A 16,680-nucleotide genomic window follows, 5' to 3' on the forward strand; every position below is an offset into this window, starting at 1 on the left:
TGCGTTATTTACGTTTAGGAAGACAGTTCACACTTAGAATATGTCCTCATTCTAAAGTAGGTTAACTTGAGGTTTTAAGCAACAATTAATTCTTTTAGCTTGCAAAATCTCTTAAACTCTTTGGTCTGTCTACATCCATGTCTATTTAATCTCCATTTCAAAAGTTCATCACTGTAGTATGCAGATGCATATCTATTTATAAAGTTATTTACGTTTAGGAAGACAGTTCACACTTAGAATATGTCCTCATTCTAAAGTAGGTTAACTTGAGGTTTTAAGCAACAATTAATTCTTTTAGCTTGCAAAATCTCTTAAACTCTTTGGTCTGTCTACATCCATGTCTATTTAATCTCCATTTCAAAAGTTCATCACTGTAGTATGCAGATGCATATCTATTTATAAAGCAGTTTTCAGATATCAGCAGGCAAGGATATCATTAGCTTGTCATGTGGGTGAGAACATTTCTGTAAAAACACAACATATCATTAGCAGAATAGCAAACAGGCACTACCAAGTTACTCACATACAGTAGCTGATAGAACTTACAAGATTGTTCCTCTTCTAGTAACATGATACCATTTTGTTATCACAGCATATAGGAATTGCAAAGGAGCATATTCAGCTATTAATTACACTGAATTGGCAGATGTGGCATTTTTCTCTCATTCTTTATTCTACTGTGACTAGGATTCTCATAGATATTTTCTCCTTCTGACTGAATTTGATCTAATCTCATGATTTGAAATAGCAGGACAAAAACCTTCAAGGTAGAAAGGAGAAAAGAACCATGGCCAAAGTCAACAAACATGATGCACAGTACTATTGTTGTTGTCCTTATGTTCTGACAATGTGAAGGTGATGACAAGAGTGAGAGCACATTGCTTGAGGGCAGTCAGTATAACTGGATGAAACAGGTAACTGTTAAGGCCCTGACAGAGTACTTCAAATATCATCACAAGATTGATGATACTGCACACATGCACGTCTGAAGAAGTAAGCTCTTAGTCTCAGAACATCTCCATTTTCACTCTTTAGTGGGCTTGTTATGAATTAGTAAAGCAGGAGTTCAGGAAATATCTGACAGCTAATGCTATTGAGTATCTGGGTATCCATCTGGGAATGTACACTTATATCTAGAAGGTGTGGCCGAATAGGATGAATCAGGAATGAGACACATAGCAACATCACACTGGGGAGGAATACAGGTTGTTTAACTAGGGAAATTAACCTAGACTCTCAGAAATGGTTCTGCTAACAGAATAGTCACGACTTGATGTAAGTAGGGAAGAAGGAAATGAGCCAAAGTGGACTTGTGGCTGTACAGAAACAGGTTAAAAGTGTAGGTCATCTTCAAAGATGTCAGCCAATTCTGTAACCATATTAGTCAAGAAATTTTTGATTGTCCAAGTAGGTATGAGCCACATCAGGACTTTATAATTGGAATAAAGCAAATTTGTTTAACTCCAGCTATGTCTTTCACATTTAAATCACAGTATTGTTGAAAGATGCATCATTTAAACTGGGGCTGCAGTCTGTGAAACCTATGGTCCCTGCACTCTAGCCCTGATGGAGAGCTCTAAAGTCTGTTTGCAGCCATCGCAGGATGGTATCAGCAGTCATCCTCTGGAGACTGTATGTGCTGCAGTTTTGAAGGGAATATTCTCCCGTAAGTCTAGGGAAGATCTCAGATATAAATAGATGAAGAACACCTAGAAATAGGTGTGCACTCCTTGTAATCCAGTCCACCCCAGGCTGGTGAATGTAAAGCACATCACCAGCAAATCTGCATACACACGGCATCCATTCACTAATACCTTGTCTGCATCCAACAACATACTTCTAACTACTGACTCAATCATTCTTTGAGACACGTGTAAATCCTGGAAAAATAAACAAATTCTTCTTTTTCTTCCCCCTAAATATAAAATTGACATCAAACAAGAGGGCATCTGTAGGCAATCCCACCTCCTTTTCAAAGTGCCCTTGTGCAGAGCTGGCCAAGCACATTTCGTTGTGGCATGCAGGCCATCAGAAAGCATATTTCAATGTTCAGATTCTGCAAATCAGCTTTGTTTTCAGCAAATGCTTGGAAGACTCAAAAGTTAAAATAAGCAGTATTTAGCCTCAGAGAGAAAACCTGTCTTCTTCAACTAACCCAAGAGCTCTGGCAAATTAGAATAATCATTCAATGTAATTGAATGTGTGGTAACTACAGCCACATTTATTTCTAAACAGTTGTATGAACTCACTGTAGAGGAGTATGCCATGTGGTATTTAATATATTTTGAACCAAAGCCTGTAGGGATGATTCTGTATTTAGCTCTATGACAATAATGAGGAAAACAATGGCTCAGGTGTGTAGAATTTGCCATATCTCTGTTTTTTTAAAAGTCTGGCATGAGGCTTAGTGATGTACTGTTCAGGTCGATGGGGCATTTGTCTGCAGGATGACTAAAGGATCAGACATACATAAGGTTATAATTTTACCAGACAAAGAACAACACTTTCACACAGACAGGTGTTTTCAGTGTCTTCTGCTGCAAATATTTTGTGCAAAAAAATTCCATTATAGCTTAAAGGCTTTGAAAGATTGTGTAACCATAATGGAATTCACTTCTTAACCAGACCTATCATTATAAATTAACCACACTTAGGAAATTTAAACACCTGTAAGTCCAAAACACTACTTAACTCTAAAATATTATTAAGAAATTTTAAGTTAAAATTCCTGTTTTAACAGCTGAATTTTAAGTACTTTAGCAAATATTGCCTTTTCATATTTCCTGTTCTTAATTACACATGACTCAATGGTACTTTATTATAAGACTAAACTCTGGGTAGTATTTCTCAATGATAAGCAAAATATGTATCCCTCCTGCTAGTGAGGCCAACTTTCTATATGCTGCTAATTGGATAAATAATAACCTGTTAGAACTCCTTTTCCTTTACCAGCTTTTACAAGTTCTTGTACAAAAATCAAAGCTTCATGTCTTAATACAGTTGTGTAAGTCTTACAGTAAAAAGTCATTAACCACAGTCACAGACAACTCTGTTGAGTGAATATAATAATGATGCTTATCAATTTCTTTGATTCAAATAGGACACATATGTAGAATTCCCTAAGAATGACACAGACTGCATCACATTAGCCTTTAAAATGGAGGAAAAAAAAGACTGCAGAGATTACAAGTGGACTGAAGGAAAATCTACTCAGCCAGAACCACCTTAACCTCAGCACTTCAAAATTTTCCTGTTTACTGTGAATGAAATGCAAATATATGACTAGCTATTCTTGCTAATATATCATAAAGCAAAATAAGGCCTCATAAAACTGTTTTTGTGCATGTACATCCTTTCTCATGTCTCCACCAGCCTAAGTGTTATTGTTTCACTACAGGAGGTCATAACATTTTTATGAAACCAAGTGTCCTGGGTTGGGGTAGAGTTAATTTTCTTCCTAATAGCTGGTACAGTGCTGTGGCTTGGATTTAGGATGAGAATAATGTTGATAACATTATTTGTTATGGTTTATGTGTAACATTAAGGTTTAGTTGTTGCTGAGTAGTGTTTACACTGAGTCAAGGACTTTCCAGCTTCTGATTCTGGCATGCCAGTGAGGAGGCTGGAGGGCACAATATTATTACTGTCTTACTTTTCTCTTCCATTCTATTAAACTTTTTTTCCTCAACCCATGAGTTTTATCTTTTTTTCTGATTCTCTCCCTTATCCCACTGAGGGGGAGTGAGCAAATGGCTCTGTGGTGTTTAGCTGCCTGCAAGGTTAAACCACAACACACAGAATAGCTCAAACACAGTTTTATATGCACACAAACTGAAATAGCTGTTAATAATGATGTGAAATCAATTGGAAGTCATGGCCAGGGAAAATTAATTTCTGCTACAGAGAAAGGAGATTATAATTTTATAGATGAGCTTTGGAAAACAAATCAATTTTAATATAAGACATGAAAGTAGTCTGGAGTTAGAAAACAAATTAGAAAGCATTTTTTGAAAGCTTAATTATGATGCAGATAGGAAAGAAGTGTTTGGTTTGGATTACTGTAAACATATTTCAGAAACGCTGACAAATGAATAAAAGAAATTAATGAGCAAAAGATATCTGTGTGCTGCATTTTACCATTGTTATATGAAACATGAGGAAAACAGGACTGCACTTAAAGATACAGTTGATCTTTCATGTGCTGAATTTCAGTCAAAAGGAGCATTCACTTTACATCTTATTTCATCACTTACTGAAGTGAACAGAGATCAGGACACAGCATATCACTGGTTAATGATTGCATGCTTCCCTTCACATTCATTAAAAGAAGAAAGACAAAGAGGCTTTTATTTATTTTTTTTCACATCAAACTAATAGGGAAGCACAAGAACATAGCCTCCAGTTAACAAAGTTGAAATTTGACAGCGGCATAGAAAATAACACCTCCTATTTAAAACAAAAGATGTAATCACAGATTATGCTGTTTATAATGTCTTATTGTGATCATAGAATGGTTTGGGTTGGAAGGGACCTTAAAGATCATCTAGTTCCAAACCTCTGACATATGCAGGGCACCTTCCACTAGACGAGGTTGCTCAGAGACCCATCCAGCCTGGTCTTGAACACCTCTAGGGATGGAGAGTCCACAACTTCTCTGGCCAACCTGTGTCAGTGCCTCACCACCCTCATCGTAAAGAATTTCTTCCTAATACCTAAATCTATCCTCTTTCAGCTTAAGGCCATTCCCCCTTGTCCTATCACTACATGCTCTTTTAAAAAGTCTTTCTCCAGCTCTCTTACAGACCCTCTCTTCAGGAAGTTTGCTATAAGATCTCCTCAGAACCTTCTCTTCTCCAGGCTGAACAGCCCCAACTCTCTAAGCCTGTCTTCATAAAAGAGGTGTTCCAGCTCTGTGACCAACTTAGTGATTCTCCTCTGGACTCATTCCAACAGCTCAACATCTTTCTTGTGCTGGGGGCCCCAGAGCTGGATGCAGTGGAGTAGATGGAGAGAATCACCTTCCTTGATCTGCTGGCTAAGCCTCTTTTGGTGCAGACCAGAGTACTGTTGTCTTTCTGGGCTGCGAGTGTACATGGCTAGGTCATGTTGAGATTTTGTTCACAAATACCTCCACCTCCTTCTCCCCAGGGCTAGTCTTGATTCATTCTCTTCCCATTCTGTAGTTGTGCTGGGCCTTGCCCTGACACAGGTGCAGACCTTGCACTTGGCCTTGTTGAATTTCATGAGGTTAGCACAGGTCCACATCTCAAGCCTGTCAAAGTCCCTCCAGACATTATCCCTTCCCTCCAGTGAGTCAACTGCACCACATCAAACTTACTGAGGGTGTACTCAATACCACTGTTCATGTCACCACCAAAGATGTTAAACACCACCAGTCCTAATACTAAGCCTTGATACCGTTCATCACTGCTCTTCACATGGACATTGAGCTGCTGAATGCAACTCTTTGAGTACAACCATCCAGTCAATTTTTTATCCACTGAGTGTTCCATCCGTGAAATCCTAATACTAACTTCAGCAAATGACAGAGCAAATCAAACAGCATTCTAGATCATCTCAGTTTCCTCACTTGGGCTGATGACTTTTGCCCTTATGTTTTGCACCCATACTTTTTGTTTGTGTGATATCTGCTTACATTCCAGCATTGAAAGCTTCTGCTTATTTTATTATGGAAACTATGATGTCTGTAGTTGGAGCAGTCAGTGATCTCTGTAGTACTTGGAGACAAGGTATATAATGAATTGAAACTAAAATTACAAGTGGGGAAATAGAGATATTTATAAATGGCTATCAAAATCTCTTGTTTGGTAAAAAATATATTTGTTCACTTGAATTATATCTTGCTGCCTGCTCAATAGCTCCTTCATAAAAGATACAGGTTGCTTAAACAGATATGACAGGCAAAAGTCTGTTTCAGTGAGCACATGAATAAAGGTTTTTTCTACTATATTGCTTAGACCACGTAAAGTAATTCTAAAGTTTGACTTATCACAGGCAGAATCAGGATCAAATCAGCCAAGCAGAGAACCATTTTTATTTGTCTGACTTTGGCATGAAGAAATTCTATCTTAGTTCTGAAGTTCTACTAACAGAAGGGAGTTGATCCAGGCTCTACCTGTATTTACTTGGTGAAAGAAGCAAAAATGCTATTGCAAAAAGTCACACAAATATAAAAACTACAAAATTATGGCAAAAATAACACCAGAGGGAAAGATATAGGGGAAATATACCAAAAGGGGAACATGCCTTAGAATGATGACTTTCAAAGAATAAACCGGTTAAATAGATAACTGTGCAAAAATAACAAGAGTGATTCAAGAGACTTCTGCAGAGCAGCAAATGCTACCAGACAATGTCAGAAGACTTTTTTAAAAGATGCAGAATGGGAAACAAGTGCAATTAGTTTTACAGAGATTTTTTCTTGCAAGGTATTAATGTAGATCATGTAGGAATTGGCTCTCATCTAACACTAGAACAGACAAGTGACCGCAGAAAGTCAGAACATTGTGGAATTTTAATTAAGAAATTAAGCTCACAAACACTCATTTCAAATGGTTTTAATGAACTCTTAACAAAATGTTGTCCTGCTTTTGACACTGGTGAGCATGAGTAGCCAGATTCAGGAGGTGGGAATGTCATCAAATCCTCCCATCAATACTCTCATAATCCACTTCCAGTGTGGCATATTTTTCCTCTGCTGTCCAATTGCCTGACCAAAGGGTGTTTGCTTATTGAAGCAGCTTGATGTCCATGGAAATTAAAGATCAAAGCAAAACTACAAAATTATTTCATATTTTTCAGAATACATATTTTTCCAGAAGTATACATGGGGAGGAAATCAAGCTTCTCCTCTCTCATACAAAGCAGTAATTTTTTTGAAAAATATGTTAGGAAAACCTGGAGCTCTATAGTAATGGAGAAAACTACAAGCAGAAATGAAGCCAAATGGCAATAAAGTACTTTGGGCAGGGTGAGAAATTACCAGAAATGAAGGAGAAAATGTTAATTGAAAGACTATTATTCTTGTATTTGTCTATATAGAAATGCTCTTGCATTTTACCAAAATGCCACTTTTAGTTACTATTTTCTTACCTAGGCAATACACTGTAAACATCTTTATAGCAATAATTACTTACTTTCTGGATACTTGTATCCTCAGTAAGGTACCTGAGCTTCAGATCAGAGCTCTCTCAACAGTTTTACAGTCATAGCATGCTTATTAAGGAGACCTTGTATTTCCAAGCAATCACCTTAGAAGCTTCACTAAAAGAAAAGAATGTGCAAGAAGACTTGGTAAGATTAGTGTGCACAAGCAATGCCATGCATTAGGTATGCAGCAGAAGAAAACCAACTTGCATGTTAAATGTGAGACAAACTGTGACAACAATGCAAATCTATCCTCCATTTACCATCCTTGTGTACTCACTGCAGGTCTGACTCCACCGGTGTGACCTAAGATCCTATGTGAAATGGCAGCAGACAACTGCATCTGCACACGAGGCTAAATTATGGACAGTGGTTGGTTCTTGTCCCTGTGGATTTTTCATCTGAACATCTTCCCAGTTATAATAAAGAGGCATTTTTCTCACACATGAAGCATAAAAATATTTTGAAAGCTTCAGGACACTAAATATCCAGCTAAAAAAACAAAAGAATTTAAATGTAAAACCTGTTACATACCCTTCTGCCCTCCATGCAGCGCTGGAGCTTGGGCTTGGCTATCACAGAGTATTGGCAGCCATGGGGCTGCCACGTTATTTCTCTCCAGTCGCAGGTCCTGTTGTCAGAGCAGCTGAGGCAAGGGACAATCCACTGCCCTGGAAAGCAGCAGCGAGATGTCAGCACCTCCTCTGTATTCTTGTGAGTAGTTTTATTACATAGGAAGCAAGATATTTTGGAGTATTTTGTCATGGGAGTTTTCCCTAAATTAAATCCCTCAACCCTTTGAAGAGACTATTTCCTTCTGTTGTGTTTTGCCCTTTTCATTTAGCTAGGGTGGGAGTTTTTCCTTTCCCCAAAAGACCTGCAAATGCTCAAATTTGACAGCTGTTTGTGCATTTGTTTCTCAATTCATGCTGCCTTTCTTGGAGTAGCTTGTCCTTTCTCAACAGAAGGGATAGGAGAAAGGGCAAATAGGTAAGGAGGCTGAATCAAAAAGAAAATATTCACATTAAGTGTCTAAAGACAAGATTCATTCCCATCTACAACTAAACATCTAAAGGTTGGGGGGCTGGTCAAGAGCACTTGATAGAAAAAAGAAGAAGATTAAGACTTTCACTCAAAAATACTAATTTATTTAATTTGTGAGAATTCTGAGGACTGTCCCAGACTACACATATACATTTCAGAGGATGACATTAAGGTCAGATGAATACCATATGTGATTTATTAGAGCATGATCCCTATTTTCAAAAATCATTTTGCAGATTAAGAGCATAAAGTGGGATTACCAAAAGTCAGTGGGTTTTATTAATCTCTTATCTAAAGTTGAATGGTTTTGTTATTTTTGTTTTCTAAAGCTGTTCCTTTCCAAAATCCTACTGTAAACCTGAGGGATTTAATTTCTGAAGGAAGGCAGAAAACTTTTGTGTTGCCTTCATACTCTGATCAGCAAAAGAAACATTTTATTCTAGCCCATATAAGCACTGACAATATCTCACAGTGTCTATGTAGCTCTGCCAGCAAAACCCAGTTTTGTTCTGCTTAAAGACATTACACAATGAAGAGTGTCCCAGGTCCTCATGTCAATGCTATCAGGCCTTACTAGCACAGATGGGTTTCTCACCACAGCCCAGAAAACAGCTCCAAAAGCAAATGTTTGCAGAGCAGACCTGGCCTTAACGTTTGTCACCACCACTGCTACCCAGCAGCAGCTCAGCAGCCAGCTGGGTGTAATGGGTTGCTGCTGCACAAGAAGCACAGCAAAACAACCAAGGTTGCCTATTGACATTTATCAGGCCAGGGACTGAGGGGGAGGTTGAATGAAACACTCCCCAGTGGCCTTGGAAGAGTCAGTTGCTACTTCAGGAGCAGGGTGATTTCCAGGGAGGCAGCCCGCGCCAAACAAAAATCCAAGTGAATATGTTTTGGTAAGCAAGAAGTCCTTCTAAATGAAAGCACTAATAATTGTTTGTGTGGGAGCTTACAAAGATACACCTAAGGGCAGAATATATCCCACAGTGCCATGACCATGCAATACCAGTTGCTGTGTACCCTGAACAGCTGCCCTATTTCTGCTCTGTGCAGAACACACTCACCCCACCCTCAGATGCACTTACAGATGATGAGGAGCAAATCATGGCCAACTGAACCTAAACACTGAAACCTGAACACTGAACCTAAGGCTGGATGTGGACTTCTACCATGCTGTGGGTCAGTGAACATACGCCAGCTCCCCTGGTTCTTATAGGTGTGGGTACCTTATGAAGGCTGTGCTGTGGGAGAGACCTGAACTTTGGCCTCTGGGCAAGATCCTGTGTAGAATTTTTATCAAGGGGTTAAAGTGAACCTATATCTAAAGTTGCAAAGGGGATAACCACGTTTTGGAGCAGGGAGTGCTCTTCCAAATGAATATCCTGCTCAGCTGGGAAAGCAAAGGCTGAATTTAGACAACTCTTTCTTGTAGCCTTCCAGTGCTGGGTCTTGTGAATCCCTTCCTCATGCTGACCCTCCCATGGATTTGAGGTCCCTTGTTCCAGGTTGTGGCCTCCTGGCCACCACTGGGGCCAGACATACTTTGACCCTTCAAGATTTCTATTGCCACTTGCAGATCTCATCCTTAGCTCCCTCTGCACCCACTTTGCAATCCATGACTTAAGGACAATTCCCAGCTTCATAGCAGTCATATAAAGAGACCGAAAATGGCTAGCTCAGATAACCCAGCAATAGGTGCCATTCAAACCTTTTACTCTTTGGTGCCTTTTGAGTAACAGAGCAGGGACAGAATGGTTGGTCAGTTTGAGGTCTGGACTCAGAGACTGCCACTACTTTGGAGCTCTTCATAAATGACCTGAGAGTTATTTCAGGCAGTGGTTTATATTTTAAAATTATATATATAACTGGGTATTTTTTTCCTAATGTTATAATTTTTCTTTTAAACCAAATGCGTAAAAGTTCTGGCAACGTCTACAACATATAAGATCCCTCATTTTATGGAATTTTCTTTTTAACATCCCATACATTTATGAGCTAATCTGGTTTTAGGTAATAAACTAGAAAAGGAGAACTATATAAAATGAATTCTGAGGAGCCAAAATATCTGAACAATAAAAGTTTAAACATTGGCAACTGAAAGCCATAAGTACTTTTTGAAAAGCTTCTTTTACATAGTTTGGTTTATTCAATAGCTCTCTAGGTATATTAAGAAAAAAATAGGTTTTGGCATAAGCTAAAGGTTAGTGGTAAATGTAAAAATCTGAGAACAAGGATATATAGGGATAAACTCATGTTTATAGGAAGCAATGACATTTAATGCTAGCAGAATAGTCCCAGTCTTTATATTTGCATAGATTTTTTTAAATGGTGCATGTAAATTTATGCATTTTTAATCTGATTATTATGAATTTGTCCTGTTGAAACTTCACAACTGTCAGTCAATCCAACTTCACAACTGTCAGTCAATGCATTCTTAACCTTCAAAGATAGGATTGTATTAAAAGATAAAATGAATCTAATATTAAAAAAAAAACAACAGTGAAAAATGAAAACCATATTGAAGTTTATTCTGCTATGAGAATTATAAGTTGCTTTTCCTTCATTTATATGTTAGCAGCTTTCAGCACCATTTCAATTAGGCTGCATTTGTAGTGCTTCAGCCAAAAGAGTTAGCATTGGCTCTACCAGGCATGGGCAAGTTTACCTACAGTTCAGTAAAAGAGAGCAGGAAAGAGAGAGAAGCTGTTAGTTTCTTCACAAATTAAAAATTGACACATTCAAAGTTTAAGGAAAGCCTTTAAGTAGGAGGTTTCCACAGGAAGAGTGAAAGTAAACTGTATTTTTGGCTCATTAGAGCAGCTATCAGTTGCATACATAACTCGTCTGCTCTAAGATAGGAGACTAAACATTGTCCAAAACTCCCCAAAACTGTTCTCATAAAATGGTATGAAAAGAAATATACTTTTAAAATAATTAATTAAAAGCAATTATTTTATATTTTAAAAACATTAGCCTAAAGTTAAAAGTTTTAACCAATAAAGACTGTACACTTAATCTGACAGTTTTGTTTCTTCTTTCAGCCTCTTTTATTTTTATTCATCTTTTTCCATTGTCATAGCCACAAATACACATATTTTGCTTTCAAATTTAAAATCGAAGTTTTTCTATACTGCTGAACAATCATCCATATAAAGATTAAAAAAAGCATTCTAACCTGATAACTCAAAATCTAAATATTAAACCTACACTGATGCTAATTATAGTTTGTTGATTTATGACTAGTTTACTTTTACAGTCAGTGTTTATTTGGCATCTTAAGACTTTTAAAAAGCTTTTTCTATGTGCACATATCCTAAGGGTATATTTTTTCTTTCGGTTTTGGCTGCGTTTATGAAAAACAAAAGTAAAAATTATTTTTTAAAAGGACACAATTTGCTACAGAATAAATGACTTTAGGCCTACAGATTTATGTCCTAAGTGAGATTTAGCCCTTGTAATCAAAGGATACATTCATTTTGTTGAACATCAGTTTATGTCTCTGCTGGACCTGAAACCAAATAGCTGTTGAATGCAGAGGGTGCTCATGCAGGATTATGTTAAACTGGACTCAGTTGTAGGAAGTGTGGAAAGCAGGATATAACTAAAATACCTATGTCACAGCAGTGGGGCAGAACATTAGAAGTGAATCTACAATCTCTTACCCACCAGATTTTGCAATTGTCTGCAAACCAAATTTCCACAGACTGCAGTAGCCTGATTCACCTGCAGGAATTTAGCACAACTTGGGATTCTCATGTTCTCTATTAGTTCTCTCTCTCTCTCCCTCTCTCTCTCTCCCCCTAAGGATCCAAGCACATGGTTAATACTTGCTGCTGACTTCCGTATTATTGATAATACAGCAATACTGAATAAAGCTAATTTTCTTCTGATAGCCTGGTTCAAACCCCACGTGAATCAAAGGAGATTTTATGAAAGAAGAAAGATTTTTGTTCCTATAAAAACTGTAATTTCATTCCATGATGTAAACAAGAAGGAAAGAAACTTCCCTGTTGAATATTTCAATTTGCACTTACTGATTAAAAAGAGAGAGAGAGAAATGGTGTAAATTAAGTGTATATTTGGCAGGATGCTGAGCTTCCTTCAAAGAAAGGAGGAAGCCACTTCTGCCTTTGGTTAGACCCTGAACTACTGTCTCTGCTCTACATTGAAGGACTAGAAATGAGGCATGAAATCCTGGTTATACTGAACTACAAAGCAGACTCTTAAGTTTTACCATTAAGGTCAGAGGAAGTAAGGTTTCATCTCTATCTCTACTGCTCTGTCTCAGCCTCTGTCCATGTATGCACAAACACAAGCTTTTCTCAGCATAGATATATTTTGCTGAGGTAGTACCTCAGTAACCCTGTAAAACTAAGCTGTTCCCTGGCATAAGAACACTATATGACGCCGCCTTACTTCTGCAGAAGTTTCGAGTTGTCTCCAAGGGGAAATGATATTGCTTGGCTTCTCTGAAAATTTAACTTATTTAAGTAAAAGAGATGTTGCTGCTTTAGCAGGGAATTTGCCATTGCTTCCATATGTGTTAGGAAAATGTTCACTGCCAGGATTGGTATATCATTTGGTTGCTACAAATTTGGAATGATTTTCCACATAAAGCCATGCTTTCCAGTTCCAGTTGGAAGCTGTGATTGATGTACATTAAAACTACACAGCCACTTGTTGCCAGATACTGCAAACCTCAGTTCTAGGCTCATTAGACACCTCTTGGAAGTCTTCACTTTATAAGCACAAATTATTCTTCCTTGTTTAATATACTTGTCCTTTGAGACTACATCTCCTGAAGTTTGTTTGAACTTTAATTGTGTATGTTATTCACAACAAGGCTGTAAAAGCCATTTTATATTCAGCCTCATTTAGCTAGATGCAGTATTCCAAAGGAATATGCTATATATCAGGAGAGATTGTCTGCCCCAGAAGGATTCAGTAGATTTGATTTGGGCTTTCTAGTCTGGAACTTTATGTCCTGATGTAGTGGCGTAGGATAATTCACAACTTGTGTGACTAAAATAAGCTGCTAGGTACGACACTGTCCTTTTGTGCCTTCCCTCCATAGAACACAAATTTAATATATGCCTCTGTTTCATGAAGTTCCCACATTCCTGTTACTTTTTATTGATTACTCCATGAGTTGATGCAAATTTACTGCTGTGAGAAGCTGTTCCTGTCTATGGCAAGATAAAGAATACAGATATGTCAGTAGACCACAGAGGAGCATTAGGTTATTTTTTATTTCCCTAATAAAGAATTGAACAACATTACTTACTGCCTAATACAGCAACAACTTAAACCATGAATATGACCACAGTCCAGAATAGTTAAAATACACTTGCATAAATCTTTATGCAACTGTGACCTTAACACGAATACCTGCCTGACAATCTGTTGTAATCTGAGTTCTCACTAAACCAAAGACATGCCTTGGTTGTATTGGTTATTGTATTTAAGGTATCGATATATGTAAAATTAAATCTGGTTTTGTGTTTCCAATATAGAAGGGGAAATATAAAATTCAAATGGATCAAAATGTTGTGTTCTTTTTCTAAAGTTGGTTTTCATTTTGAGTGGACAATCCCGTTTAGAACAAAGCATTTTTATTTTAAATGGTTTTGATGGAAATATTTCAATGCATTTTAAAGGTTACGTGACAGTAACACAAGCAGTGGTGGATGACTGATTAGAAACTTATTGAGCAAAAAATTCTCATATAAACTAATTAACCTGATTTTAAAAATCAGTTACTATTACAAGTGATCTGTTCAATTTATTGTGTGTAGGTTACTGCATGTCTATAGCAAAAAGTAAATACGGCTTCTAGTTTTCATTTGCTAAAGTGCATGAGTCAATTTTCAGAAGAAAGAGGATAAAGTACAAACCTTTTGTGTCTCCAGCTTCACAGGTCTTAAACATTGTCTGTGAGATTGCTGAGAGGTATTCATGAGACAGAGGCTGCAATCCACAGGGCTCCTCTGGGCGAATTTTGGAACCACAGTCCTGAATTAAAATGAAATCTGTGAGAATGACAGCACTGCGCCCATCCACATGACTTTGAAATACTCTTCAAGGACATTTAAAGAGGAAAAATGTTATTTGGGGTTGGTTCTGAAATTTATTCAGCCTTTGATCATCAACATATAGCTCAATGAGAAATTTAGAATCCTGTTCCCATTCAGACAATGGTTTTGTAATAAATTATTCCAATCCACAGTAAACAACGAGATACTACATTTGCTAAAGGTATAGGAAAATTTATTAAGGCAAACATACATAATTTTGATGTAATATCGTATTGTCTCTACTTGTTGCACAATCTCTACCTATTTGCCCTTAGCAATTTTGTATGCATATCTGTACTCATATGGAATCCATTTCTGTGATGAAATGCCCCAAATTAGCTTCAGGAGATACAGATGCATAAAAAGAAAAAAGAAACATATCAAGGGGAAAATGTTTGAGGTAGTAGAGTGCTTACAAAAACCTATTAGGGTTACAGAAGGAAATGATTTAATATAACTATGAACATAACCTGCTTATGAGTCTTCACGTGAGAAGTAATCCGCAATAAACCTCAGACACTACTATAAGGGCAACATAAATAATAAACATATTTATGTTTAAAAACATTCACCTTTGAATTCACTTTCTTCATAGAAAATAATCTGACTTTTTCATGTTCTAGTTAAAGAGGAGTTCACTAAGACCCACAATCAACACAGAAATATCTATGTTTATGCCTGGATACAGAAACATAGACTAAATCAACAGAATGTAGTAAAGGACTAGAGACTACCCCTACAACAGCACAGACTGTAAACACTTCATACGGGGCTGGCTTTCTCCTTTTAGGATCATTTGTGATAAATTTTATGGGCATTAGCAGAAATCTATATGAGAATTAATTAATGCCAGATGCATAAAAAAATAGCAGTAACAACCTGCAATACCAATCAATCAATTTGAAATTAATCTTAAAAGTTGCAAATGAAAAGTGTTGGCTTTTAGAAAACTCGAACTTTTTTCTGTATGGAAGGCCAGAGGTGCTGCAGCTCCCAGAAATTTCAAACAAAATATGTAGATAAATAGTCCTTAGCATACATTTTAGCACAGGTAGGTTCTTCCATTTTGATTAATGGGTTATAGCAACTTTGTGCCTTGCAGTTACTATGCTCAAGCATTCAATGACATGATATAAATAACATCACAGCATATGTGACTTTGGGCAATTCTTTTGGTAAACTTAGTCTATATGACTGTGTGAGTTGCTCAATCTAGTTTTCATTGAATATATCCACAGAAAAATTGCATTCCTAGGACTGTACACATCTGTTTTAGATGTGCACTTCAGGACAAAATGAATCACATCCTAAAAATGCTTTTCTCCCTTACCTGTAGCAAAGAGTCTAGAGCAATTCCGTGGCATATATCTGCATTAGTTTAGATGAATCACTCTTCAAATTACTTTATAAAATACTCATCCTCCACACTGCTTGCCCAAACTGGTGCTATTGCCAGTTGTTTCAGCAGAAGATAGTAGTATTGTGGCATCATTGTTAGATCAAGAAATAGTGTCTCATATTTCATTGTCTCACCCTGATTTCTGTATTGTGATAAGCTCAGCTGAACACAATGATGCTTTCCCCCCCCAAAATCTAAATCAGTAAAATTGGAATTCAAAATAGTGAAAAGGATAATTTTATGACGAAGATGAGAATATAAAAATTTAACCATGGTAATGAATACATAATGTGTTTTTATTTTAAAATACTGCATGAAAAATGCAGTTGTGGCTCTTTCTAGCTAAGTGCAATGATAATGTTCAATAATTCAAAATTTGCCTTTTTAAAGAGTTGCATATACTTAGAACTACTTCACTTTATAGTTACGAACTGCACAAATGTTAAGACACTTTTACTGGAGTGCGTTCATTTCAAGAAGGACTATTCTTGAAACAAGAATATTCTTGAAACAATTTCTCCAAAAAGAAGAAAAATATTTCATTGGTCTTTTCTTCAGTGAATGATGTTGATTTCTATTTTTATTTTCTAAAATGCTATAAAAATTATTTCATAATTGCCATATCATTCACTGTTGCCATGAAATTATGCTACATCTAGGATGATATGCCTAAATTAAACTAACAAGCAAATGACAATTGAGTCCTATTATAGTCATGGTGAAACTTAGCAGTGGGATATGTGCCACTGATACAGATGGCAATATGAACCCATCCTGGAATTTAGTAAATACTGGTGGTTCTTGATTCTGCAATCAAAAGCAAAGTGAAATACTTGTCTCATTATTATTCTGATCTCATTAGATTCCATGGTGGTAAAAAAAAAAGTCTTCCCACTGACTTCAGAGGGTTGAGGTAATTTTTGTGCATAAAAAGGCAGAGAAATGGTGGATATGTGTGAGTTGTCCTGTTCTCTGCCTAATGTTCTATAAGTA

At 36.9% G+C, this 16,680-nt stretch overlaps 1 protein-coding gene across 1 annotated transcript in view; it reads right to left on the bottom strand.

Moving 5' to 3' along the window:
- Positions 1 to 14,226, bottom strand: part of LOC103809172 (cadherin-like and PC-esterase domain-containing protein 1) — a gene marked incomplete at both ends in the record, with an annotated part of 18,910 nt that extends 4,684 nt beyond the window's left edge. The window contains 2 exons of the mRNA XM_009081988.1: positions 7,702 to 7,838; positions 14,109 to 14,226. Of these exons, the coding sequence (XP_009080236.1) occupies positions 7,702 to 7,838; positions 14,109 to 14,226 (255 nt within the window). The remainder of the gene's footprint in view (positions 1 to 7,701; positions 7,839 to 14,108) is intronic.
- Positions 14,227 to 16,680: the final 2,454 nt, after the last annotated feature.

Source organism: Acanthisitta chloris, unplaced genomic scaffold, assembly GCF_000695815.1.
Source record: "Acanthisitta chloris isolate BGI_N310 unplaced genomic scaffold, ASM69581v1 scaffold11139, whole genome shotgun sequence".
NCBI classification, from domain to species: Eukaryota; Metazoa; Chordata; class Aves; order Passeriformes; family Acanthisittidae; genus Acanthisitta; species Acanthisitta chloris.